General features: G+C 46.6%; 5 protein-coding genes and 14 non-coding genes across 19 annotated transcripts; 11 read left to right on the forward strand and 8 right to left on the reverse strand.

Annotated features, from left to right (window-relative positions):
• Positions 1-568: 568 nt before the first annotated feature.
• Positions 569-641, forward strand: trnav-cac. The gene has a single exon. It is a non-coding gene; the product is annotated as a tRNA-Val (tRNA).
• Positions 642-1,271: 630 nt separating this feature from the next.
• On the forward strand, positions 1,272-1,343 carry trnae-cuc. The gene has a single exon. It is a non-coding gene; the product is annotated as a tRNA-Glu (tRNA).
• A 441-nt stretch (positions 1,344-1,784) lies between these two features.
• On the forward strand, positions 1,785-1,857 carry trnav-aac. The gene has a single exon. It is a non-coding gene; the product is annotated as a tRNA-Val (tRNA).
• A 1,011-nt stretch (positions 1,858-2,868) lies between these two features.
• Positions 2,869-2,941, forward strand: trnak-cuu. The gene has a single exon. It is a non-coding gene; the product is annotated as a tRNA-Lys (tRNA).
• A 577-nt stretch (positions 2,942-3,518) lies between these two features.
• trnav-cac lies at positions 3,519-3,591 on the forward strand. The gene has a single exon. It is a non-coding gene; the product is annotated as a tRNA-Val (tRNA).
• Positions 3,592-10,585: 6,994 nt separating this feature from the next.
• On the forward strand, positions 10,586-10,657 carry trnae-cuc. Its single transcript has one exon. It is a non-coding gene; the product is annotated as a tRNA-Glu (tRNA).
• A 199-nt stretch (positions 10,658-10,856) lies between these two features.
• Positions 10,857-10,942, forward strand: trnay-gua. Its single transcript is given in 2 exon segments — positions 10,857-10,893; positions 10,907-10,942. It is a non-coding gene; the product is annotated as a tRNA-Tyr (tRNA).
• Positions 10,943-11,263: 321 nt separating this feature from the next.
• trnar-ucg lies at positions 11,264-11,335 on the reverse strand. Its single transcript has one exon. It is a non-coding gene; the product is annotated as a tRNA-Arg (tRNA).
• Positions 11,336-11,580: 245 nt separating this feature from the next.
• trnae-uuc lies at positions 11,581-11,652 on the reverse strand. The gene has a single exon. It is a non-coding gene; the product is annotated as a tRNA-Glu (tRNA).
• A 1,445-nt stretch (positions 11,653-13,097) lies between these two features.
• On the reverse strand, positions 13,098-13,170 carry trnaa-agc. The gene has a single exon. It is a non-coding gene; the product is annotated as a tRNA-Ala (tRNA).
• Positions 13,171-14,011: 841 nt separating this feature from the next.
• Positions 14,012-14,084, forward strand: trnam-cau. The gene has a single exon. It is a non-coding gene; the product is annotated as a tRNA-Met (tRNA).
• A 77-nt stretch (positions 14,085-14,161) lies between these two features.
• trnay-gua lies at positions 14,162-14,247 on the forward strand. Its single transcript is given in 2 exon segments — positions 14,162-14,198; positions 14,212-14,247. It is a non-coding gene; the product is annotated as a tRNA-Tyr (tRNA).
• Positions 14,248-14,568: 321 nt separating this feature from the next.
• trnag-ucc lies at positions 14,569-14,640 on the reverse strand. Its single transcript has one exon. It is a non-coding gene; the product is annotated as a tRNA-Gly (tRNA).
• A 245-nt stretch (positions 14,641-14,885) lies between these two features.
• trnae-uuc lies at positions 14,886-14,957 on the reverse strand. Its single transcript has one exon. It is a non-coding gene; the product is annotated as a tRNA-Glu (tRNA).
• Positions 14,958-16,452: 1,495 nt separating this feature from the next.
• LOC108646289 (histone H4) lies at positions 16,453-16,852 on the reverse strand. The gene has a single exon (XM_018092778.2). It carries the CDS (start codon positions 16,816-16,818, stop codon positions 16,507-16,509), a length of 312 nt encoding a protein of 103 aa, XP_017948267.1. The 5' UTR covers positions 16,819-16,852; the 3' UTR covers positions 16,453-16,506.
• Positions 16,853-17,940: 1,088 nt separating this feature from the next.
• h1-3 (H1.3 linker histone, cluster member) lies at positions 17,941-18,640 on the reverse strand. Its single transcript, NM_001016946.2, is given in 1 exon segment — positions 17,941-18,640. A coding segment is annotated over 1 exon segment (645 nt). The 5' UTR covers positions 18,631-18,640; the 3' UTR covers positions 17,941-17,985.
• A 4,253-nt stretch (positions 18,641-22,893) lies between these two features.
• Positions 22,894-23,949, forward strand: LOC100495788 (histone H3). Its single transcript, XM_004916982.3, has one exon. The coding sequence runs from the start codon at positions 23,489-23,491 to the stop codon at positions 23,897-23,899; it is 411 nt and encodes a 136-aa protein (XP_004917039.1). The 5' UTR covers positions 22,894-23,488; the 3' UTR covers positions 23,900-23,949.
• A 1,028-nt stretch (positions 23,950-24,977) lies between these two features.
• On the reverse strand, positions 24,978-25,463 carry LOC101732908 (histone H2A type 1). Its single transcript, XM_004916981.4, has one exon. The coding sequence runs from the start codon at positions 25,421-25,423 to the stop codon at positions 25,031-25,033; it is 393 nt and encodes a 130-aa protein (XP_004917038.1). The 5' UTR covers positions 25,424-25,463; the 3' UTR covers positions 24,978-25,030.
• Positions 25,464-25,675: 212 nt separating this feature from the next.
• On the forward strand, positions 25,676-26,179 carry LOC100495415 (histone H2B 1.1). The gene has a single exon (XM_002933892.5). The coding sequence runs from the start codon at positions 25,751-25,753 to the stop codon at positions 26,129-26,131; it is 381 nt and encodes a 126-aa protein (XP_002933938.1). The 5' UTR covers positions 25,676-25,750; the 3' UTR covers positions 26,132-26,179.
• The last annotated feature ends 473 nt before the right edge of the window (positions 26,180-26,652 follow it).

The following is a 26,652-nucleotide window of genomic DNA, read 5'->3' on the forward strand; positions in this document are numbered from 1 at the left end:
TTCAAGTCTTCTTGTATCCCGAACATGTCTACGCGACAAAGGCGTGCGGTTGCCGTATGCGGGCCCCACCTGTGCGGCGTCCAACCAATCGGCCCCCATGTAGGCAAAAAAATACTGCCCCTCTTCACGTAAAGTAACGTGAGGAGTCGAAAGACGTACTTACCCATTTTGGATTTTTCAGAATGAGCTCTTCCCAAAAACAGATGGTTTCCTGGGGTAAACCTACTGTTGGTAGAATGTTGGTCCTTGAAATGTGTAGTATTCGGATTTATGGAGTGGAGATTTAAAAGTTGGGCAGTGTACTGCTGGGAGTTTTTGATCTGTACGAGTCAGAAATCTCCATAAAATAAGGTATAGAAGCCTAGATCTTGTCTGGCAGTAAGAGCAAATGAAGTGCAAATTCTGCTGGCAGGCAAACTGGTCTCGCTAACTCTACCAAATGAGTCGTCTAACCATGCACCTGAACAGCATTGTTCATTAGAGGGGTTGCTTTTTTCATGCTCCAAGTGCTGTCATCATCTTTTCTAGTGATTGGGATAGGGGGCCCCCGTCCGGCCCGCTCACAGTAGTTTCTGTAGTGTAGTGGTTATCACGTTCGCCTCACACGCGAAAGGTCCCCGGTTCGAAACCGGGCAGAAACATGCTTTTTGGTTACGCCTGAAGCGGTTTAACATCATTGAAAAGGTGAGGTGCACGTTAATGTAGCAGAGAGATTTTGTAAAAATATTTTATTACGGAAAGCCCGGTGTTTGGAAATGAGAGGAAAATATCCATGCCATCGAAAAATATCAATTGCGTCCGGAAAAAACCATAACCAAAAATAATACCCACCCTGCCTCTTACCCATTTGGACAGTATTTTGGGCCCTTGAGCTAAGCAAATATATTTGCCATATGCACAGTTAACCGCATCAGGCAGAAGCTTTCCTGCCACAGAGGAGGTTTAGGCAGAGATTTTCACACGTCTTGCAGAGATTTTCACACGTCTTGGCACAGAAATAGGAGCTGCAAAACTCAGCATCTAATGACGACGGCATTTGTTACCCCACAATCCACTTCCCCAACCATGTAACTAATAGTAGAGAAATTCTGCTCAGTAGCTAGATTTCATGTTCCGCAATACAGTTGTACAGCCATGTGACTGACAGTAGAGATTTTCTCCTCAGTGGGTCGACGCCATATTCCATTATGCAGTTGTACAACCATGTGACAAATAATAGTAAGTTGGAATTGCTTGGTCACAGTTACATGAAAAGGAAGGCAGCAAGTGCTTCCCTGGTGGTCTAGTGGTTAGGATTCGGCGCTCTCACCGCCGCGGCCCGGGTTCGATTCCCGGTCAGGGAACTTTCTCTTTCCTCGGCCTCACTTTAAGCTGGCCGCAAGAAAGTCTTTGCCAAACTACTCGGCATGCAAGATCTGAGGTGCTCCAGCTTTATACAGAAGACAGATTAAGAGCAATACACAGCAAGTCTGTGTAACTTGTATCATCTCTTTGTAACCTTGGGTGCATGCTGCATATCTGCCAGCAAACCAACTTCTCATGGTAAATAAAGCAAAATCAGCAAGAGCGTTTGGGTAACGCTATCAGAAATGATATTGCACAACAAACTCCTCCTCTCTGCTTGCCTTTATCTCGATAAAGCAATGACCTGTTATCAACTTCAGCCAAAACCCACTTCTCGCTACTAATACTCCTAGGTCTCTCAGCTGCTTTTGACACTGCCTCTCCAGTCCAGGCGGCAGCAGCAGCAGCAACAGCAGCATCCTCATCCTCATCAGCAGGAAGTTTCTGTAGTGTAGTGGTTATCACGTTCGCCTAACACGCGAAAGGTCCCCGGTTCGAAACCGGGCAGAAACATCCTCTTGGAGAGTGTTTAGTAAGATTGAGTATGCAGACTGAAGAATTGCCGCACGCATTCAATATGGAGGTGCCATTTGTGAGAGCCTTGTGCTCTAGAAGGCTCAGGAGATGGGGATTTTGACTAACACACATGAAACCTAATAGCATTCATTGCAGACTGTACAAAATATTAGAAAGCAGCAAGAGGCCCCAAAAGCCACACTTTGCTGCACCCCTTTGGACTTACATCAGCATTTGGGGGCCCACAAGGTAAGCGAATGCGTTGACACCATATCAATAGACACAAAAATCTAGGAGTAGTGATGGGCGAAATGTTTCGGCAGGCGTGGATTCGCGGGCAATTTCCGCGTTTCGCCAGAGGTGGATTGTTTCGTGAAACGGATGAAAAAATTCACCGCGCATCCAAAAATTGTCGCAAGAATAGTCGCGGGCGTCAAAAGAATAGTCGTGCGTCCAAAAATTGTCACAAGAATAGTCCAGAGTGTTAACAGAATAGTCGTGGGCGTCAAAAGAATAGGCAAGCGTTAAAAGAATAGTCGCGGGCGACAATTTTTTTTTCCGTGCAACATTTTTGCCCTTTCGCGAATCTTTTGAAAGATTCGCTAATTTTTCGTCGAAGTGAAACGGGACAGATTCGCTCATCACTATCTAGGAGAGAGCCCTCTATTAAATGTGAGGATTACTGCTGTAGACCCAGAGAAAGTCACGTAGCAATACAAAGCTGCAGACTTTCGGCAGCTCGCTATCAGAAGGCTTCTCAGTGGACTGCTAATTAGTTTTACCAGCTTCTCCTCCACTCGCAGCAGGAACAGGAACTGACGGGAAGTGCCAAAGTGAAACTGGTTTGTCTTTTCTTCTTTAGTGCCAGAAATAAAATTTAAAAAAACACATGGATATTTCGTAATGAAAACAATGGGCAACAAGTAAGTTTGGCTCAAGCCCTAGCCGTCGAGCTAGACGGCGTTGAAAAGAGGGGTATGCTGACCCTGTGGCGTGCGGCGGTCAGTTGCCCGGCTAGCTCAGTCGGTAGAGCATGAGACTCTTAATCTCAGGGTCGTGGGTTCGAGCCCCACGTTGGGCGCTAACCTTTTCAAGTCTTCTTGTATCCCGAACATGTCTACGCGACAAAGGCGTGCGGTTGCCGTATGCGGGCCCCACCTGTGCGGCGCTTCCAACCAATCAGCCCCATGTAGGCAAAAAAATACTGCCCCTCTTCACGTAAAGTAACGTGAGGAGTCGAAAGACGTACTTACCCATTTTGGATTTGTCAGAATGAGCTCTTCCCAAAAACAGATGGTTTCCTGGGGTAAACCTACTGTTGGTAGAATGTTGGTCCTTGAAATGTGTAGTATTCGGATTTATGGAGTGGAGATTCAAAAGTTGGGCAGTGTACTGCTGGGAGTTTTTGATCTGTACCAGTCAGAAATCTCCATAAAATAAGATATAGAAGCCTAGATCTTGTCTGGCAGTAAGAGCAAATGAAGTGCAAATTCTGCTGGCAGGCAAACTGGTCTCGCTAACTCTACCAAATGAGTCGTCTAACCATGCACCTGAACAGCATTGTTCATTAGAGGGGTTGCTTTTTTCATGCTCCCAGTGCTGTCATCATCTTTCCTAGTGATTGGGATAGGGGGCCCCCGTCCGGCCCGCTCACAGTAGTTTCTGTAGTGTAGTGGTTATCACGTTCGCCTCACACGCGAAAGGTCCCCGGTTCGAAACCGCGCAGAAACATGCTTTTTGGTTACGCCTGAAGCGGTTTAACATCATTGAAAAGGTGAGGTGCACGTTAATGTAGCAGAGAGATTTTGTAAAAATATTTTATTACGGAAAGCCCGGTGTTTGGAAATGAGAGGAAAATATCCATGCCATCGAAAAATATCAATTGCGTCCGGAAAAAACCATAACCAAAAATAATACCCACCCTGCCTCTTACCCATTTGGACAGTATTTTGGGCCCTTGAGCTAAGCAAATATATTTGCCATATGCACAGTTAACCGCATCAGGCAGAAGCTTTCCTGCCACAGAGGAGGTTTAGGCAGAGATTTTCACACGTCTTGCAGAGATTTTCACACGTCTTGGCACAGAAATAGGATCTACAAAACTCAGCATCTAATGACGACGGCATTTGTTACCCCACAATCCAATTCCCCAACCATGTAACTAATAGTAGAGAAATTCTGCTCAGTAGCTAGATTTCATGTTCCACAATACAGTTGTACAGCCATGTGACTGACAGTAGAGATTTTCTCCTCAGTGGGTAGGGATGTAGAGAACCTCAAAAAAAATGTTTGCGAACCCGTTCGCGAACTTTCGCCGAAAAGTGCAAACGTTCGCAAACTTTGCGAACCCCATAGACTACATTTGGAAGGCGAACTTTAAAACCTAGAAAAGCCATTTCTGGCCAGAAAACTGATTTTAAAGTTGATTAAAGGGTGCCACGACCTGGACAGTGGCATGCCGGAGGGGGATCAAGGGCAAAAATGTCTCTCAAAAATAAGTTGTTGACACAGCGTTGCTTTTTGTGCTGTAAAGGGCACAAATCACACTACATTCCTAAACTTGTGTAATAAACTGCTTTAAAACGTCCGGCGTCTACATGCCAATCAAGTCGTGTAAAGGTTACGGCCGGTTTACACGCAAAGACAAAACACCGCGTCTACTGCAACGAAGAAAAACGCAAAAAGCTTTAATGATACCGTCAAGTAAGCGAATAATAGTTTTTACTAGTTGCTTGTCACCTCCAGGACGTTCGTCCTGTCGGTGGGAATATTTCTGTAGTGGTGTGTTTAGCAGTCACCGTGCTTGTGCGCACGTGCACGGTCAGGCAGAGGTAATTCAATGTACAGTGATGTGAAACAAAAAACACTGATTCTGCAGTGTTGGCCCAGTTTTGTCCTACTTTATTGATCACCTGTGGTGACCATAAAGGATACGATTTTGCCGCTGTTGCAGAACCCTGAAAAATCAGGAATGTGTACTTTCCTGAAAAATTTTTTTTTTTTTGTCGCAGCCACTGAAGCACAGAGGAGAGGACAGAAAAAATATTTTAGATAAATGTTGAAAAAGTTTGTATTTTTGTTGTCGCAGCCACTGAAGCCCAGAGGACAGAAAAAAAATGTTAGATAAATGGTTTCAAAACAATTCCCATGGCAGAACCTTTTTAAAAAATGAAGATAGCGTGCCAAGCACAGAAGACAAAAAAAATATGTTAGATAAATGGTATCACAACCATGCCCCAGGCAAACCCTTTCAAAGAACTAAGATAGGGTGCCAAGCACAGAAGACAGAAAAAACATCAAAGCTAGATGGTATCATAACCAATCCCCAGGCAAACCCTTTCAAAGAACTAAGATAGGGTGACAAGCACAGAAGACAGAAAAAACATCAAAGCTAGATGGTATCATAACCATGCCCCAGGCAAACCCTTTCAAAGAACTAAGATAGGGTGCCAAGCACAGAAGACAGAAAAAACATCTTAGATAGATGGTATCATAACCATGCCCTAGGCAAACCCTTTAAAAAAATGAAGATAGCGTGCCAAGCACAGAAGACAGAAAAATTCAGGATTTACCTGTCCAAAAAGTTTGGCTTAAAATTAAGCCAGTAGGATTTGCACCCTAGTTTGTACGGTGGTGGAGGAGGACGCTAAAGGACAGCTGTGTGTGGTGTCAAGCGGCGTGCAGAGAAGGACAGCTGCATGGGCAGTCAGAACAAGTCTTCCGGCGTGCAGTAACCGTCCGAGATCCATGCCTCATTCATTTTAATAAAGGTCAGGTAATCAACACTTTTGTGACCTAGGCGAGTTCTCTTCTCAGTTACAATCCCTCCTGCTGCACAAAAGGTCCTTTCTGAGAGGACACTTGAGGCAGGGCAAGACAAGAGATTTATGGCAAATTGTGACAGCTCTGGCCACAGATCAAGCCTGCGCACCCAGTAGTCCAGGGGTTCATTGCTCCTCAGAGTGTCAATATCTGCAGTTAATGCCAGGTAGTCCGCTACCTGCCGGTCGAGGCGTTCTCTGAGGGTGGATCCAGAAGGGTCCTGGCGCTGCCTTGGACTGAAAAAACTTTGCATGTCTGATGTTACAGAGTGGCCAAAGTGCATTGTCCTTGCAGGTGTGCTCGTGGGAGGATTACCGGCACCTCAGCCCCTGGAATGTGGAGTGACATCACCCTTAAAAGCATTGTACAACATGTTTTGCAGGCTGGTTTGGAAATGCAGCATCCTTTCGGACTTGTGGTACGTTGGTAACATTTCTGCCACTTTATGCTTGTAACGAGGGTCTAGTAGCGTTGCCACCCAGTACAGGTCCTTCTCCTTAAGCCTCTTGATACGGGGGTCCTTCAACAGGCATGACAGCATGAAAGACCCCATTCTCACAAGGTTGGATGCATAGGTATCCATCTCCCCTTCCTCGTTATCAAGGACTACATCTTCATCCACCACCGTCTCCTCCCCCAGCCACGTACAAGACCAGGGCTCCCCAAAAGGTGACCACAAGCCCCCCGGGAAGCCTGCTCCTGTTGGTCTTCTGCCTCCACAAAGCCACCTTCCTCCTCTGACTCCACTTCTGACACCTCTCCCTGCGTTGCAGCAGGTGCCTGGGAACATTCTGGTGATTCCGCCCAGAAATCATGCTCTTGGTCACGCTGGTCTACAGCGTCATCTGTCACTCGTCGCACGGCACCCTCAAGAAAAAATGCAAAGGGTATTAGGTCACTGATGGTGCCTTCAGTGCGACTAACCATATTTGTGACCTCGTCAAAAGGGCGCATCAGCCTGCAGGCGTCGCGCATAAGCACCCAGTAACGGGGAAAAAAATCCCCAGCTCTGCAGATCCAGTCCTACCACCCAGTTCAAATAGGTATTCATTGACGGCTCTTTGTTGTTGCAGCAGACGTTCAAACATCATTAGCGTGGAATTCCAGCGAGTCTGGCTGTCGCAAATTAAACGCCTGACTGGCAACTTGTGCCGCCGCTGAATGTCAGCAAGGCGTGCCATGGCTGTGTAGGAACGTCTGAAATGGCCAGACACCTTCCTGGACTGCCTGAGAATATCCTGCAATCCTGGGTACTTCGAGACAAACCATTGGACTATCAAATTTAAAACATGTGCCATGCAGGGCACATGTGTTAAATTGCCCAGTCTCAGTGCTGCCAACAGATTGCTTTCGTTGTCACACCACTTTTCCGATTTTCAGTTGGTGTGGGGTCAGCCACCGATCGGCCTGTGAGTGCAGAGATGACAGGAGTGCAGATCCGGTATGGTTTCTACTTTCCAGGCATGTCATGCCCAAGACAGCATGACAACGGCGTACCTGGCACGTCGAATAGCCTATGTGGAGCTGGGGGTGCACAGGTGTGGAGGAGGACACAGCAGCAGAGGAGGAAGAAGCCGAGGAAGAAGCCAAGTTAGAAGACGACTTAGAAGACGACTTAGAAGACGCGTTAGAGAGCAAAGGAGGAGTAGAGGTGGTGGCAGACCCGCATGCAACCCGTGGCGGTGACACCAACTCCACTGTTGTTGAACCACGCATTCCCTGCTTCCCAGCCATCACCAGGTTCACCCAGTGGGCAGTGTAGGTGACATACCTGCCCTGACCATGCTTGGAGGACCATGTGTCAGTAGTCATATGGACCTTTGCCCCAACACTAAATGACAGAGATGCGGTGACTTGGCTCTGCACATGCTGGTGCAGGTGTGGTATTCCCTTCTGTGAAAAAAAATTGCGGCTGGGTACCTTCCACTGCGGTGTCCCAATTGCTACACATTGGTGGAAAGCCTCAGAGTCCACCAGCTGGTATGGTAAAAGCTGGCGGGCTAAAAGTGCAGACAATCCAGCTGTCAGACGCCGGGCAAGGGGATGACTCGGAGGCATTAGTTTCTTACGCTCAAACATGGCCCTCACAGAAACTTGGCTGGGGGCAGATGAGCAGGAACTGGTGGTCAAGGTGGAAGGCGGAGTGGAGGGTGGTTGAGACGGGTCAAGGACAGAAGAGTTAGAGCAGTAAGATGCTGGAGCAGGAGGAGGGTGGCTTAGCGTTTGGCTGCTGCCTTTGAGGTGTTGCTCCCATAGTGCTTTGTGTTTGGCGTTCATGTGCCTTCGCATAGCAGTTGTACCTAAGTGGGTGTTGGGCTTCCCAAGACTCAGTTTCTGACTGCACTCATTGCAAATTACAGCGCTTTTGTCAGAGGCACACACATTAAAAAAATGCCATACTGCTGAGCCTTTTGATGTGGGCTTTGTAGCAGTAACAGTAGAAGTTGGCGGGTGCATTGGCTGGCTAACCACAGGTGCCGATTCATGTTGTTGCCCTACTGTTCCCTGGGAGCTGTCCCTGCTTCTTCTAAGTCTTATTCTCCTCCTGCCTCTCTGACTCTCCGTCTCTCCATCTGAACTATCCTCCTCTTGCTCTCTTCTTGTGGGCACCCACAAAATATCAATCTCCTCATCATCATTCTCCTCAGATGCATCAATTTCTTCTGACAGCTCACAGAAGACAGCAGCAGCGGGGATCTCATCACACCTTATGTCCATCTCTGTTGTGTTGCCTGCCTGAATTATGATATCTGGTGTAACGTCCTCATCTCCTTCATCTTCTTCTGGCAATAATGGTTGCGCATCACTCAGTTCCACAAACTCATGAGTAAATAACTCCTCTGACTCCAGTGAAGAAGGGGCGGTGGTGGTGGAGGAAGTGGTACGTGGGGTGCCCATAGCAGAGGAGGATGAGGATGTTGTGGCAAAGTTAGAAACAGTAGAGGATGGGGTGTGCTGTGTAAGCCAGTCAACTACCTCTTCAGCATTTTGGGAGTTCAGGGTAAGTGCCTTCGGAAAACTGGGCAATTTCCTAGGGCCACAGGATATTATAGCAGCACGGCCCCTAGTGCCTCTGCGTGGCGGCCTGCCTTTGCCTGGCATTTTTTTTATTTTTACAAAACAACAACAACTTGGGTGATGTTTCTGGACACGGAATTATTATTGTTATTTAGACAAATTGTGAAAAAGATCACACAGCTAGGTGGCACTTGGTTGCAGACACCGGGCAACAAGGCCTGCAAGGGCAACATATACAGTAGTGGATACGGAATATATTATTGCTGGTGGAAAACCGTCACTCAGGTGATGTTTCTGGACACGGAATTATTATTGTTATTTAGACAAATTGTGAAAAAGCTCACACAGCTAGATGGCACTTGGTTGCAGACACCGGGCAACAAGGCCTGCAAGGGCAACGTATACAGTAGTGGATACGGAATATATTATTGCTGGTGGAAAACCGTCACTCAGGTGATGTTTCTGGACACGGAATTATTATTGTTATTTAGACAAATTGTGAAAAAGCTCACACAGCTAGGTGGCACTTGGTTGCAGACACCGGGCAACAAGGCCTGCAAGGGCAACGTATACAGTAGTGGATACGGAATATATTATTGCTGGTGGAAAACCGTCACTCAGGTGATGTTTCTGGACATGGAATTATTATTGTTATTTAGACAAACTGTTATTTAGACAAAAAATACAGAGCAGTAGAAAGTAGATTACTAGCCAGAAAACCTACTTAAACTCTCCCTCAAATCAATACACAGCTCTCTCCCCACACAAATACAGAGCAGTAGAAAGTAGATTACTAGCCAGAAAACCTACTTAAACTCTCCCTCAAATCAATACACAGCTCTCTCCCCACACAAATACAGAGCAGTAGAAAGTAGATTACTAGCCAGAAAACCTACTTAAACTCTCCCTCAAATCAATACACAGCTCTCTCCCCACACAAATACAGAGCAGTAGAAAGTAGATTACTATCCAGAAATCCTACTTAAACTCTGCCTCAAATCAATGCACAGCTCATATCCCCACACAAATACAGAGCAGTAGTAGATTACTAGCCAGAAAACCTACTTAAACTCTCCCTCAAATCAATACACAGCTCCTCTCCCCATACAAATACAGAGCATTAGTAGATTACTAGCCAGAAAACCTACTTAAACTCTCCGTCAAATCAATACACACCTCCTCTCCCCACACAAATACAGAGCAGTAGAAAGTAGATTACTATCCAGAAATCCTACTTAATCTCTGCCTCAAATCAATGCACAGCTCCTATCCCCCCACAAATACAGAGCAGTAGTAGATTACTAGCCAGAAAACCTACTTAAACTCTCCCTCAAATCAATACACAGCTCCTCTCCCCACACAAATACAGAGCAGTAGAAGGTAGATTACTATCCAGAAATCCTACTTAAACTCTGCCTCAAATCAATGCACAGCTCCTATCCCCACACAAATACAGAGCAGTAGTAGATTACTAGCCAGAAAACCTACTTAAACTCTCCCTCAAATCAATACACAGCTCTCTCCCCACACAAATACAGAGCAGTAGAAAGTAGATTACTAGCCAGAAAACCTACTTAAACTCTCCCTCAAATCAATACACAGCTCTCTCCCTACACTATCTCTTCAAGCACACACAGGCAGAATGTAAAACGGCTGCTGGGCTTCGGTTTATATATGGAAGGGAGTGGTCCAAGGGGGGGGTGGCCCAGGAGGGAGAGCTGCCTGATTGGCTGCCATGTATCTGCTGGTCTGGGGTGAGAGGTCAAAATTTGGCGCCAGCTAAGGTGAACCCAAATGGCGAACATTGCCAAAAGTTCGCGAATTTGGGGCCTTGCGAACACCCGATGTTCGCGCGAATTGGTTCGCCGGCGAACAGTTCGCTACATCCCTAGTGGTCTAGTGGTTAGGATTCAGCGCTCTCACCGCCGCAGCCCGGGTTCGATTCCCGGTCAGGGAACGTTCTCTTTCCTCGGCACCAGGGTGGACACCAGACTCCCGCCGCTTGCAGCCTCATTAGCGCAGTAGGTAGCGTGTCAGTCTCATAATCTCAATGTCATGAGTTTGATCCTCACACGGGGCAGACTTTTGGAAGGCTTTGGCTTCTGTTGGGTTTCTCAAGAGAACTGTCACCCCCTCTCGTCGATGCACGTCTCTGGCCTTCGATAGCTCAGCTGGTAGAGCGGAGGACTGTAGGTGTGATGCAGCAATCGTTAAGTCGCTGGTTCAATTCCGGCTCGAAGGATGCTTTCTTAGAGCTCGCGCTGCCCGTTCCAGTGCTGCTTTCTTACTTTTTGTTTTGTTTTCATTCAAGCCAATCCTGCGTACAACTTAGAAAAATGAAGAATTTTAGCATGATGCACACAGTGAGAAGACTGCACAGGCTGTAATGCAGACACGTTCCCACTGCAAATCTCCTCTGTGAAGGTTGCAAAGGACAGATTGGAAGCGCTTTTGCCCTGTACCCTGCATGGGCAGGCATGGCTGCAAAGTGGCGACATCCGCGGGTCACTATGGCGACAACCTTTTTAAAAAGCGCTTGTCCGTGCCGCAATAGAGGACGCTGTGCGTTGGCCGGGAATCGAACCCGGGTCAACTGCTTCGAAAGCAGTTATGCTCACCACTATACCACCAACGCCATCTGCGCTCTGGCGGGCGCAGGTTCTGTGACAGCGGATGTCTCAAACGGGAGACGCTCTGAAATGCAATAAGGGCGCTCAGGTCGCAGCTCTGATCTGGGCTCTTTCACGTTCGTTCTCCATACCCACCTGTGGCTTTTATTCGCAACAAAGGCCAAAGTTGCACACCTGAGCATAGCAGAAATCTTTAGGCACTGGACCAATCAATGGGCTCGCCAAGCAGTTGGAATAGCAAAAGCGGCGTTTCCCATACCGGCAGTCGAACCCGGGCTGCCTGGGTGAAAACCAGGAATCCTAACCGCTAGACCATATGGGACCCTGGGAGCCCAGCGCACCGTGGTGTGTGTTTACTCACTCGGGAAACGCTCTTCTGCCCGCATGGCGGGAATTCTCAAGGAAACAGCTTTGCCTCTAGTTTGGAGGATGACCCAAATAGGAATTGCCTTGGCCTTTGCTTGAGAACCACTTTAACCCTTGGCAACTTGACACCGTCCATAAAGGATTTGCAGTTTCCAGCCCTCGGTGTGCAGTCGTGTTGGTGGAAGCGCATAAGAATATAACCAAAAAAATAAAAATATATATAGTGCAAATCAAAATGATAAAAAGTTTAAAGAATATTTTTTTTTTTTTTTTTTTTTATACTATATAACGTGAGTGCTTAATCAAACCACCAATGCTAAATAAGGTGACCCCAAACCTGTATATATTAAGACACTAATTCGATATCTGCTCACCAGAACAACTTATATAGGAGCATGTAGAGTCATCCCAACCGGGCATTGATTGAAGAGGGTTCAAATAACACAATTCATATAGGGCTACCACTGACTCCTCTACTCTGTGTTTTTATACCTACTACTACATTGTAGGGCTACCACTGACTCCTCTACTCTGTGTTTTTATACCTACTACTACATTGTAAGTAGCCTGCATTTGCGCAGGATTTTATTATATTAAACGATTTTACGCTATATTTTGCTTCATCTTCTACCCTATATGAATTGTGTTATTTGAACCCTCTTCAATCAATGCCCGGTTGGGATGACTCTACATGCTCCTATATAAGTTGTTCTGGTGAGCAGATATCGAATTAGTGTCTTAATATATACAGGTTTGGGGTCACCTTATTTAGCATTGGTGGTTTGATTAAGCACTCACGTTATATAGTATATAAAAAAAAAAAATATTCTTTAAACTTTTTATCATTTTGATTTGCACTATATATATTTTTATTTTTTTGGTTATATTCTTATGCGCTTCCACCAACACGACTGCACATATTCTTTGAGGCTCATCCTAAGGGGAGCTTACATCGGGAGGAAGCAGCATCTCATCTATATTGATTCCTACCACATTGAAGGTCTATATACACGGATCCTTTCATCAAGAAGCACTGGATTATGAGTGTTCATTCACTCCATAAACATTAGATTCCAGCCCTCGGTGGTCTGTGTCGTAGCTCACTGTAGAGAAGAAAGCGCGATTCCAGTACTGCACGGCCTTTTGGGCTGCACAACAGCTTCTTACCACTCTTCTTTGGGTGCTTGCCCTCGGTTGTGCAAGCAGCAGCCGGTGCAGTAATGGAATGACGCTTTTCAGAGGGTTCTGTCAACTCCCATTTACTCGGGTAAGAAATGAACGTTGCTCCACGCTGTACAGGACAAGAGGTCTGAGGGACGTTTCCACTCCTCTCTCTTTTTAAAAACACTAGACAGAAGTGCGTTGCGGCCCCGCCCACCCGCTCTGAAAAGAGCCACCTCCTGGAGGATGCGGGCATCGATCCCGCTACCTCTCGCATGCTAAGCGAGCGCTCTACCATTTGAGCAAATCCCCCTCACGGTGCAGCGCCAGCACACAGGACCTCCGACAAACCTCAACTTGGGCAGTTTTTTCAAGCTACGGCGGCGTCTGTGTTGCTCGTTACGAGTACAGTTTGGCCTTTGCGGATGTCAAATGTGCTCAGGTCTTCCCAAGGGCAACGGAGGAGGTATTTTCTCTGACGGCGACCTACTTAGCAAGAGCAGGGGGCCAGTCTTCCATATAGCACCTTAACAATTATGTGGCTTAATTACGCCTTTGCTTGCTGCTGATTGGCCTTCATCGCGCCTAGTTAAAACGCTCTCAAAATCTGCGGCTCTACCTGCCGAAACCCAACCAGGGACCTTTAGATCTCCAGTCTAACACTCTCCCAACTGAGCTATTTCGGCACAGCTGCAGCCGGCGGCAAGCGCCCTGCTAAGGCGTGGGCCTGCAGTCCAACCTTTGGTTGGCCCGTCTATCACAAGCCCCAGCACTGCGGGTGCAGCGGGGGACTGTAGGTTTAACAGAGCAGTCCCTAGGTCGCTGCTTCAACTCTGGCTCCAAGGACACTTTTTCCAGTTTGCCACATGCTGCTTTTCCAAGCAAGTTAAACCACCAGTTGCTTAAAAAGGCTTCGAGTAGGGCAACAGACTGAAGGAAAACGGGGGTTTTCGGAAGAGCTCGACATGGGGCTCTTGTTCTCTTTTTTGCTCCACCCTAAGTTTTAGAGGTCAAAATATTTGTCCTTTTGAAAGACTTGCAAAATGCACATTGGCTATGCCTCAGTCTGTTTATGACATAAGTCACTGCAATTTTTTGTAAGGGTGTATGCAGTAGAGCACACCAGGGTGGACACCAGACGCCCGCCGCTTGCAGCCTCGGTAGCGCAGTAGGTAGCGCGTCAGTCTCATAATCTGAAGGTCGTGAGTTCGATCCTCACACGGGGCAGACTTTTGGAAGGCTTCAGCTTCTGTTGGGTTTCTCAAGAGAACTGTCACCCCCTCCCGTCGGCGGCACCTTTCCGGCCTTCGATAGCTCAGCTGGTAGAGCGGAGGACTGTAGGTGTGATACAGCAATCCTTAGGTCGCTGGTTCAATTCCGGCTCGAAGGATGCTTTCTTAGAGCTCGCGCTGCCCGTTCCGGTGCTGCTTTCTTACTTTTTGTTTTGTTTTCATTCAAGCCAATCCTGCGTACAACTTAGAAAAATGAAGAATTTTAGCATGATGCACACAGTGAGAAGACTGCACAGGCTGTAATGCAGACACGTTCCCACTGCAAATCTCCTCTCTGAAGGTTGCAAAGGACAGATTGGAAGCGCTTTTGCCCTGTACCCTGCATGGGCAGGCATGGCTGCAAAGTGGCGACATCCGCGGGTCACTATGGCGGCAACCTTTTTAAAAAGCGCTCGTCCGTGCCGCAACAGAGGACGCTGTGCGTTGGCCGGGAATCGAACCCGGGTCAACTGCTTGGAAGGCAGCTATGCTCACCACTATACCACCAACGCCATAGGCGCTCTGGTGGGCGCAGGTTCTGTGACAGCGGATGTCTCAAACGGAAGATGCTCTGAAATGCAAAAAGGGCGCTCAGGTCGCAGCTCTGATCTGGGCTCTTTCACGTTCGTTCTCCATACCCACCTGTGGCCGTTAATCGCAACAAAGGCCAAAGTTGCACACCTGAGCATAGCAGAAATCTTTAGGCACTGGACCAATCAATGGGCTCGCCAAGCAGTTGGAATAGCAAAAGCGGCGCTTCCCATACCGGGAGTCGAACCCGGGCCGCCTGGGTGAAAACCAGGAATCCTAACCGCTAGACCATATGGGACCCTGGGAGCCCGGCGCACCGTGGTGTGCGTTTACTCACTCGGGAAACGCTCTTCTGCCCGCATGGCGGGAATTCTCAAGGAAACAGCTTTGCCTCTAGTTTGGAGGATGACCCAAATAGGAATTGCCTTGGCCTTTGCTTGAGAACCACTTTAACCCTTGGCAATTTGACACCGTCCATAAAGGATTTGCAGTTTCCAGCCATCGGGGGTCTGTGTCGTAGCTCACTTTAAAATTGTACTTGGAATTACTATCCGCTTGCTAAGAACCAACGTGTGTGCCTGGTGGAAACTGAAGGGGCCTCACTTTGGCCAAAAGCTGTATAAGGTCTAAAAATGCTTCAGTATTTCTCTGAATTCAGGCACAGTATTAGGCAATTGATCTGGCAAGTTTTTGAACAAGTAACAGCTCCACTTGCCAAGAAGCAATGTGTGCTGATAAGGGTTTAAATTAGGATGCCAATTTTAAATTCTTCCTGTGATTGTGTAACATATCACTAATGGCTAGTGATTAGTAATCCGTCTTGTTTCGCTTTGCCTGAAAATTCAGGAATCTTAAAAAATTTGCCTGGAATCCTCCCTGGCGCATAATTTTGCCCATCACTACTAATGGCTATTTGTTTCTTACAGATAAAGAAAAGCAAGTTAGAAAAATGTCAGGCTGTTTGTGAGGTAGGAAAACCACCAAGTCATTTTGTAGCATTTTTGATGGTAATTATGGGTATTGCTCTATGATTTCTTTCTACAATCTTTTGATCTTGATTTGGCTCATTATGAAGAAATGTTATTTCTGTATATGGACACTAGAGGGCATTATGTGCTCAGGTATAAAAGGCTGGAGGTAAATTAATCGCATCTGGGGAAGGTGCCGCGGTTCCTTTGTTCTCTGAACGGAATGAACTCGCTGCTTCTCTCACAGAGGCGCCAAAATGTTCCCGCTAATTTATATGGCTACAGAAAGGCACATTGTATAGATTTTACTCTCCGCATTCAGCGTTAGATATTCTACTAGCGAATATTATTCCTGCCATAGAGTTACTCCAGGATCCCTGATGTAAAATTCACGTGTCCGGTTTTTCTCTTTACAAATAATCCATTTCGAAAGAAATAAATGTTGATTTTCTCAAACATCACAGGATTCAATTCACCACAAAATCCTCTCCCTTCTCAGACCCCTAATCTCCGGTGCAAAATACTTAAATCACTCTTTAATTATATCTGTAACTACACAATCCTTAAGGGGCAGATTACTAATGAAGCCATTAATTCCTCTGGCCACTTCAGTCCTTAGTTTCGCCCCCATCTCACTATCAGATTACTTTGGGGCTGTAAAGTTTATATGAATCGACTCGCATCATCCATTCTAGTTTTCAGAAGGAACAAACTAACGCGTTTCCCCAATTCAGCTTTTGGCTACTGTGTGCCAGTGCTCTTGTATGAGTAGTAGTCTTAGATAAATTACTTGGGGAGAAGCATAAACAGCCTTTGGGGAAATAGTGGGGGCCCTTAAAAGGGCCTTTGGGAAATGATGCTGTGAGGGAATAAGAGGGTTTAACCCCCGAATCCGTAGAGAGTGCGGCCCTGGCGCTTGAGAGCATACACCACATCCATAGCGGTAACAGTCTTCCTCTTGGCGTGCTCGGTGTAGGTGACAGCGTCCCGGATAACGTTCTCCAGGAAAACTTTCAGCACCCCCCGAGTCTCCTCATAAATGAGGCCGGAGATGCGCTTGACTCCCCCTCTGCGTGCCAGGCGGCGGATGGCGGGCTTGGTGATCCCCTGGATGTTATCCCGCAGCACCTTCCTGTGGCGCTTGGCGCCTCCTTTCCCCAGGCCCTTACCGCCCTTGCCTCTGCCAGACATGTTCAACCTTCAAAAGCTTTTCAGAATGATTCCGCTTCTCCGCACAACCTCATGTATAAAGAGACTGAGCAGACCTGATAGGAAACTGCACTGACTGTCACCCCTCCCTTTTCTTTACTGTTCCAGGGTAAAACATTTGGCAACTTCTGATTGGCTAAACCATGAAGCGCCCATACTCATTAGCAACAAGGAGTGTAACAAACTGCTGCTTATAATAAAGAGCCGCCAAAACTATGGCAGCGATATGTTTATAGAGCAGTAAAATGATTATTCCTATATCCTCAGCATTCTGCCCTGAGATTCATTAGTGCATTTCCCTCTGCTGGAATAGTTGTATGTAACTGCAGAACAATACATTTATAGAACAGGGGTAATTAAAATAATAAACACGAGGCTCAATTACATTATATATAAGGATTAAACCCTGTGGAATTTAGAATCTAAGTGGAAGGGTAATTTACAGACACAGATATATTAAGGATACTAAGTGCTGCAGGTTACAGTGGGTGACACAATATAAGCGTTACTCCGGGTTATTTCAACCTCTTACTGGAAAAAAATATGTTTACAAAATCAGTTTGTTGTTAATGTCACTTACACGCCCTCTAATGCTGCTGCAACTCTCTGAGCCTCTCAGCTGAGCTGTTTGTTACTCTGCCTTGTCTTTCCCCTATTTGTTACTTTTCTAATGAGTTGGAGCTTTGAGCTGACAAAGTAGCACTTACATTGTTACACTGGGACATTCGCTCCGTTACACACATTGCTGGATACAACTCGCAACAATGTCACTTTCCTACTGTTGCATTTACGTTACAGGGAACAGGGGCTAAATTCCTATCTGAGAATTTCTATCTTGGACAGAACCAGTGGGAGGGGGAGGGGGAGGGATGGTTTGGGCAGGTTTAAGTGACGGAGAGCAGTCCGGCAGCACTAAAGGGAGGGGAACACAAAACTATTTGTGTATTTGGGAAACTTTGCAGTTACTTACTGGCCAGGGATATTAGTTGGCGATAACTGAACGAATGTTGGGCCGGTGCGAGGTTAATAGTTTTTATTGCTTATTAAAAGCCACGGTAGAAGCAGGAGACCCCACTATATTACAAGCCCTTTCAGGGGGATGTGGTGGCTCTTAAAAGAGCCTTTGGGGCAGTTGGCCAGTGAGCCAGCTTATTTCTTCTTAGGGGCGGCTTTCTTTGCTTTAGCCACTTTGGGTTTGGCTGCTTTGGCCTTTGCGGGGCTTTTGGCAGCTTTGGGCTTCACGCTCTTTTTTGCGGGGCTCTTGGCCACTTTCTTGGCTTTGGCAGCTTTAGGCTTTATGGGGCTCTTCGCTGCCTTTGCTGCTTTCTTCACCACCTTCTTTGGGCTCTTGGCGGCTGCGGACACCTTCTTGGGCTTCTTCGGGGACTTGGCTGCCTTCTTTGTTGCCGGTTTCTTGGCTTTGGCTGCTGCCGGTGCCGCCTTCTCCTTACTCTGCAGCTGCTTCTTGTTGAGCTTGAAGGACCCGGAGGCTCCGCTCCCTTTCACTTGGACAAGGGTCTCCTTACTGACCAAGCCCTTGAGAGCCAGCTTGAGGCGGCTGTTATTCTTCTCCACATCGTAACCTCCTGCAGCCAGAGCCTTCTTCAGAGCTGCCAGGGACACCCCGCTGCGCTCCTTGGAAGCGGATACGGCTTTGACTATCAGTTCGGACACACTGGGCCCAGATGGCTTCTTGGATTTAGTGGCCCCCGCTGCTTTCTTGCTCTGTTTCTTCTTCTTGGCTGCGGGTTCAGCCGGGGGAGGAGCAGGCGCCGTCTCAGCTGCTTCAGCCATTGCAAATCTTCTATCGTTCTTTTCAGAAAATAGAAATATACCAGCCGCGCTTTTCTGTTCTCCTTTTATAGAATCTACTCTGTCTGCTGATTGGCTCAGTTGCATTGTGATACCGCTTTCTAATTGGACAGTATTTAGCTACGCCTATCCTTAACTTTCCGTGTTCAGCATTAGGGAGCTTTCATTCTGTGTTTCCAGCGACTCAAAAAGCAACGTTATTAATAATATCTACTTCCATAAATATCCCGGGGATTATACAGTCACTTGCAGGGTAAATGTCCCTGTCTCTGACAGCGATTTTCTGCATGTTGGTTACACGGATTGTCCCCAAACAGCCCCTGATATCTCAGGCGCACTCCTGTCAGTCTGGGTGAGGTTTTTATAAACCTTCAATTTTCCTTGTTCATTGGGATCTATTTCCTCCATCTCTTATCCCTGAGAGAGAGAGGGGTATGGGGAGGGATATCAGGGGGACAGTGAGGGGTTTGGAGGCTACAGAAGAAATCCGTGGGGGTTGCACTGGCAGAGAAGTAGCACAGTCCCGAACCTGCTGTAGTACAGTCATTGCAGCATTCACACAAGTCCCACTGCCTGCATTGTATTGTGTCATTAGTTACACTATCAGCACTAATAAAACATATCTATGTATACATCACACGACTGGACACATTATTGCCCCACAGAGCTGACTTTATACCGGCAATTTTAAGTATCAAATGAAAGTATATTATATTATTGGAACAGTTGTTACCAAGTGAGACTGGGAACACTCCAGCAAGATACAAATGTGCCCCCACTCCAGTCTGATTTCATATGTTGTGTGAAGTTTATTCTATGGAGTAAAACAATGCTCTCCAAGCTTATTGAGTTGTGGTCCAAGAACAATACCCACAATCCCACAATCAGGTGGGAGGGGAGGAGTGAAGGTCTCAGAATATATAAAATAATATTGTGGTACTTGGACTTCTGTTGATATTTTCCATAGTTGGGGGACTAAAAATCTATGCTGGGAGGCTGCATTCAGCCAGTTGTACAACAGTAGAAGAAATGGCTTCCATAGAATTCTACTTTTCATTATGCCACAAACCAACACATGCAGCAGCAGCAGGATCTTGACAAACAGGCTCAGTAGCACATGGGATTTAATGCTGCTAAATGTAAGGTCCTGTACCTGAGATGTAAAAATATACAGCCCCATATACCCTTAATGGGACTGCACTAGACAAATCCATAATGGAGAAGGAGCTTGGAGTCCTTGTAGATAATAAACTTGGCTGTAGCAAGCAATGCCAGGCAGCAGCTGCAAGGGCAAACAGGGTTTTGAGCTGTATTAAAAGGGGTATAGATTCACGGGAGGAGGGGGTTATTCTTCCCCTTTACAGAGCGCTGGTAAGGCCCCATCTAGAATATGCTGTTCAGTTTTGGTCTCCAGTGCTCAAACGGGACATTATTGAGTTAGAGAGGGTCCAGAGAAGGGCAACTAAGCTGGTAAAGGGTATGGAAAGTCTCAGTTATGAAGAAAGACTGGCCAAGTTGGGTCTGTTTACACTGGAGAAGAGGCGCTTAAGAGGTGACATGATAACTATGTATAAATATATAAGGGGATCATATAATAACCTTTCTAATGTTTTATTTACCAGTAGGTCCTTCCAACGGACACGAGGGCACCCACTCCGTTTAGAAGAAGGGAGGTTCCATTTAAACATTCGGAAAGGATTTTTTACAGTGAGAGCTGTGAGGTTCTGGAATTCCCTCCCCGAATCAGTCGTGCTGGCTGATACATTATATAGCTTTAAGAAGGGGCTGGATGGATTCTTAGCAAGTGAGGGAATACAGGGGTAGGGGGGATAGCTCTCAGTACAAGTGAGGGAATACAGGGGTAGGGGAGATAGCTCTCAGTACAAGTGAGGGAATACAGGGGTAGGGGGGATAGCTCTCAGTACAAGTGAGGGAATACAGGGGTAGGGGAGATAGCTCTCAGTACAAGTTAGGGAATACAGGGTTATGGGAGATAGCTCTTAGTACTAGTTGATCCAGGGACTGGTCCGATTGCCATCTTGGAGTCAGGAAGGAATTTTTTCCCCTCTGTGGCAAATTAGAGAGGCTTCAGATGGGGTTTTTTGCCTTCCTCTGGATCAACTAGCAGTTAGACAGGTTATATATAGGCATTATGGTTGAACTTGATGGACGTATGTCTTTTTTCAACCCAACTTACTATGTTACTATGTTACTTTGAACCACAGAGTTGTTACCAGCAGGCTCCTTTTTATGTGGCTTGATCATTCTGTCAGGAGCAGCCACAGGTGGGTGGCTGGCAGTTAGGAGCTTATATGCCATGTAATATGGGTACAGGGGGTACTGCGCTTGTTGGTAGGCAGGAAACAAGTTATGTTCCTGAAACATGATTTATTAAGTGAGCAATGAGAATGAGCGATAAGAAATAGGGACGTCCTTACAATGGGCCAGTGGTCAGAGGCAGGCAGAAGACAAAACAAATCCGGAAAGCAGGCAGGGGGTCTGGACTGGCAGCAAACAAGGAGGGTCTGGAATAACAGGCAGTGGTCAGGGGCAGGCTGAAGGCAGGGAAAGTCCAATAATCAGGCCGAGGTCAATACCGGGAGATCCAACAGAGGTCAGGGACAGGAGTTGTAGAACAGGGTAAGGTGAACGGAGTCGGGCAGGCAAGGACACTGGATCACAAAAGGGCTCAGGGGTTGCTTGTGACAGGCTTATAAAGCCCGTTAATTGTCTGATTGCAACCACCTGTTAACAGAATGTTTGGGGCTGGATGCCCAAGGTCTCCAGTGGCTCAGTGAGGTAATGCAGAACCTGCCTAACTTACAGTCCAGAGTTCCAGTACAGGCAGGTCCTGACATGACCATTTCCCTGCAAACTGGCGGCTGCATCACTCTGGGGCCAACACAGACTTGAATAAATCCCACTGCAAAATCCATATTGTGTTGCCAAAAGCTCATTAACTGTACTTTTCTATAATTACCGCCTGCCCCAAGTAGGGGTTAATTTTCGCATCTAAGTGTTTGTGAATCATTCCTAAGTGTTATTTCGGCGTGCAAATTAACCCACGCGGTAATACTGTAGGGAATCGTGCACTAATTGTCGCGTCTATTTTAACGCAAAAAAGCATGCGATAATAATTAACGCACTTTAGTGAATCAACAATCTTGTCTTCTAAGGAGCCCAGGAAAATGATATTTCCTTATGTTAATGAGGAGGCACAAGAGGGACAGTCAGCTTCCTCTGATGGATGCAGGATGAATACAGAGAATCTATCTGGATGGCACCAAAGTCTTCAGAAGAGATGGAAATCTGTTCATCAGATTTGCAGGAAGGAGTAAAGGTCTTAAAGGGACAGTAACACCAAAAAATGAAAGTGTATAAAAGTAATTACTATATAATGTAATGCTGCCCTGCACTGGTACAACTGGTGTGTTTGCCTCAGAAAGACTACTGTAGTTTATATTATAAAGCTTCTGTGTAGCCCTGGGGGCAGCCATTTACAGGAGAAAAGGCACAGGTTACTTAGCAGATAACAGATAAAACCCAATTATATTCTACAAAGCTTATCTGTTATCTGCTATGTGCCTGTGCCTTTTCTCCTTTTTCCCAGCTTCAATGGCTGCCCCCGTGTTGACATAGCAGCTCATTTATATAAACTATAGTAGCATTTATGTAGCAAATACACCAGTTTTACCAGTGCAGGGCAACTGTACATTATATTTTAATTACTTTAAAACACTTTCATTTTTTGGTGTTACTGTTCCTTTAAAGGGCTCCTATCGCCCTTATTTTATAATATATATAATATATAATTGAGCCTGCACTCCATATAGGGGGAAAAAGAATTTTCAACCGCCCCTGCCAGCGCTGGGCTACCCACACCGGGAGGCAGCCATGTTGGGGCACACACAAGCTCATAATGAGAGAGCGATGCCACCTTTCCAGATCACAGCTCACTCTGCTAGAGAGTTATTTACCTCAGGGGCTAAAGTTGCAGGAGAATCTATGGATCCCATACAACTACACAGCGCTATACAAACGCTAATGTCAGTACTAACAGAATAAGTATTAATTGGCAAGGTTAATTGCACTGCCCAATACTGAAAGTGTCAGTCTTTCATACAACATCTTGGCATAATAAAAATAGGAAACCTACAGAAAGAAAGTTTTATGGGGGTCACACAGTTTTGGAAACAAAACCCTAAAGATACCCTTAGCTACTGTTTGTGTTGGTCTTTCTTTTTTGGTGGTCACACAATTTTGTTTTTAATGACAACAATTAAAACAAAAATACCCAGACAGTAAATTTATCATTTGTTAAATGAGAAAATAAGAAACATAGTGCCTGATAAACAAAAGGCTTAATAGAAAATCTGAACACCTCTTTCCAAAACCTCTTTCCCGCCACATTCTCTCCCTCCCTACCCACATAAAACACAGTCATTGTACAAGAAGCGGTTTGATTCCCGTTTAGAGCTCTTTGCTGCCCCCATGCGGTTGATATAATTGACCTCGCAGCAGACGTTTCCGGGATTCAGAGTCAGTCAGCGCATCCGAAGGGAATAAGAAACATGTTATATTTTTTTTAATTGTAATATGGTTTGAAAAAGTCAAGTAAGTAATTAATAACCATAATCGTCATCGTTATATAACATATAATTTCGGACAGACTTTTGGCGGGCATTTTTAAAAAAAATCAAATTGGTCTGAGCAGCCAATAGAAATGTAGAAGTAAAGGGGCGTATTTGCATCGAGCCAATCACAGGGAGGCGCTGCCTATAAATAGGATGTTCGGCAGCCCCCAGACACCATAACGTTTTAGTGCTTCTACGTTGTTGCAATGGCCCGTACTAAACAGACCGCCCGCAAATCCACAGGCGGGAAGGCTCCCCGCAAGCAGTTGGCCACCAAGGCAGCCAGGAAGAGCGCCCCGGCCACTGGCGGAGTCAAGAAACCCCATCGTTACCGCCCAGGGACTGTGGCTCTCCGGGAAATCCGCCGCTACCAGAAATCCACTGAGTTGCTGATCCGCAAACTGCCTTTCCAGCGTCTGGTCCGGGAGATCGCCCAGGACTTCAAGACCGATCTGAGGTTCCAGAGCTCAGCCGTTATGGCTCTGCAGGAGGCCAGCGAGGCTTATCTGGTGGGGCTCTTTGAGGACACCAACCTGTGCGCCATCCACGCCAAGAGGGTCACCATCATGCCCAAGGATATCCAGCTGGCCCGCAGGATCCGAGGGGAGAGGGCTTAGATCCGAGGGGGTTTTATTCACTGGGCACAAAGGCTCTTTTCAGAGCCACCGACACTTTCTGGGAATGAGCTGAACTATAAGATACATTTAGGGTATCGGTGCTACTGGCCCTTGTGCTGCTCAGATTTAGTAACTCAATGATTAGTACTTCTAATGAGCAGGATTTCTTGAAACAAAGGCCTCTGCTTTCCCGTGTTCCAGGCAGATTGGAATACAGAAACCCAATATATAGGGACAGGTTCCTGGCATTTTATTATGTTGAGGTTTTATTCACTGGACACTTTCTGGGAATGAGCTTTTCACTTCTATTTCGGCTTTTGTTACAAAGCGATACATTGATAGACTGGAACCAGCAGAATTACATTTATTTGTATAATATTGTGCCAATTACACAGCACTTGCGTTTATACAGGACAATCGTCTTTGTTGCAATGTAATTGTACCGGTTAGTCTATCACTATATTTTCTGCAGGGCTTGTCCCTTTTGCTGCTCACTTTTAACCTATTGTAGTAAAATCTGGGTTTGATTAGAAAGTCCCAAAAACCACTGATTTGAACTCATGCCAGGAACTGTATATATAAGATACATTTAGATTATCGGTGCTACTGGCCCTTTTGCTACTCGGATTTCTTGAAACAAAGGCCACTGCTTTTCCGTGTTCCAGGCAAATTAAAATACAGAAACCCAATATATAGGGACAGGTTCCTTGCGTTTTATGGTGTTGGTCGATCGACTGTTTTCCAGCAGCATTAGTTTACCCCAATGCGCTGTTTGGGATAAAGGTAAATGAAGTCGAATTGTATTTGGCGTAAGAAAATCTAGCAGCGCTGTTTTGCCCGTGTGTTTAAGCGCTCGCCTAATAGTTACAGCACTGCACACTTGCTCTTATTTAGCTTTGAAGTACTAAAAATAGTGCTTGAGCTATATATCATTTTTTTTCGTTAGCAACCATTAATAACGGCACAATGTCTGCCTACAAACTGAATTTCACAGTAAGGTCCCCATATCAAACATGTACGGTTTCATTTTGTACTACAGAGTACCATCAGGTTACACAGCGCTGTTTAGACAGAGTGGGGGGCTCTGAAAAGAGCCTTTGGGTTGGGGTCAGGGCACTCTCATTCCTGGGCTCACTTGCTCTTGGCCGCTTTGGTGCTCTCGGTTTTCTTAGGGAGCAGCACGGACTGGATGTTGGGCAGGACACCGCCCTGAGCGATAGTCACCCCTCCGAGCAGTTTGTTCAGCTCCTCATCGTTGCGCACAGCGAGCTGCAGGTGCCTGGGGATGATACGGGTCTTCTTGTTATCCCGGGCAGCGTTCCCGGCCAACTCCAGGATCTCAGCGGTCAGATACTCCAGCACTGCGGCAAGATAGACTGGAGCTCCGGCTCCCACCCGCTCAGCATAATTGCCTTTCCTCAGCAGCCGGTGAACACGGCCGACTGGGAACTGCAGCCCAGCCCGAGATGAGCGAGTCTTGGCCTTTGCCCGGGTCTTCCCGCCTTGTTTGCCTCTTCCTGACATGATTCAAAAGCTTCCGCTCAGCAAAACAACTCGATACTAAACGATACTTCGTAGCGGGCAGCTTGGTTCATATAGGCGGCTGTGTGAGTTCTTCTCTTCTCTGATTGGTTAGGCTGAATTGCAGCCAATGAAACACAAGCTTTAGGAGTCACCAATCGTATGAATGTAACGGGGAGAGATGAGGCGGTTACACGTCATGCAGTAGAACCAGCCAATAGAAATCAGTGTCACTCTCCAGCCATAGTTACACGGGCAGGGTATATAAGAAGCTGCAGCAGGAGGAGGCTTTATAGTTTGTTTGCAGACTGACCGTGTATCTGAGGGAAAATGCCCGAACCCGCCAAATCCGCCCCAGCGCCAAAGAAAGGCTCTAAGAAAGCGGTGAGTAAAACGCAGAAGAAAGATGGGAAGAAGCGCAGGAAGAGCAGGAAGGAGAGTTACGCCATCTACGTGTACAAAGTGCTGAAGCAGGTGCACCCTGATACCGGCATCTCTTCCAAGGCCATGAGCATCATGAACTCCTTTGTTAACGATGTGTTCGAGCGCATCGCAGGGGAAGCCTCCCGCCTGGCTCATTACAACAAGCGCTCCACCATCACCTCCCGGGAGATCCAGACCGCGGTCCGCCTGCTGCTGCCTGGGGAGCTGGCCAAGCACGCTGTGTCCGAGGGGACAAAGGCTGTGACTAAATACACCAGCGCCAAGTAATCCCCATTCCCTGCCCCGCAACAACACAAAGGCTCTTTTCAGAGCCCCCACCTCCTCTGTACAAGGGCTGCACAGACTCACAACTATCCTGCTGTAAACTCACGTCGCCCAATTTATATATCCTATTCACATACGTTGGGATCACTTCCAAATACTTAGCGCACAATCCTCTCTCACAGATAAATAGCGCAGCTAGAAGTTTAGACTCGTTATAATGAAGCTGAGGCAGCAAATGGCCACATGTGGGGGAGGGGCTCTGCCTGCAGCTGCAACATTGCTTTGTTCTCTGAACTCGCCCGGAGGCGCCAAACTGGTCCCGCCATTATATTCATTTATATGGCTACAGAAAGGCACAGTGTATAGATGTTACTCCCCGCAGTCTGACTGTAAATCCGCTAACGGAAACCCTGATGCTGCCATAGAATAGTATAAAAAATCAGGGATCCAGGAATAACTCTATTTCCAAACACGTTAGAAGTCTAGGAGCTTCTTATTTGGGGTCTGGTTGTTAATTCCCCTGA

This window comes from Xenopus tropicalis, chromosome 3 (assembly GCF_000004195.4).
Source record: "Xenopus tropicalis strain Nigerian chromosome 3, UCB_Xtro_10.0, whole genome shotgun sequence".
NCBI lineage: Eukaryota > Metazoa > Chordata > Amphibia > Anura > Pipidae > Xenopus > Xenopus tropicalis.

Coding starts and splice junctions, on each gene's coding strand:
- LOC101732908 (XM_004916981.4), bottom strand. CDS start 25,423: ATGTCAGGAAGAGGCAAACAAGGCGGGAAGACCCGGGCAAAGGCCAAG.
- LOC100495415 (XM_002933892.5), top strand. CDS start 25,751: ATGCCCGAACCCGCCAAATCCGCCCCAGCGCCAAAGAAAGGCTCTAAG.
- LOC108646289 (XM_018092778.2), bottom strand. CDS start 16,818: ATGTCTGGCAGAGGCAAGGGCGGTAAGGGCCTGGGGAAAGGAGGCGCC.
- LOC100495788 (XM_004916982.3), top strand. CDS start 23,489: ATGGCCCGTACTAAACAGACCGCCCGCAAATCCACAGGCGGGAAGGCT.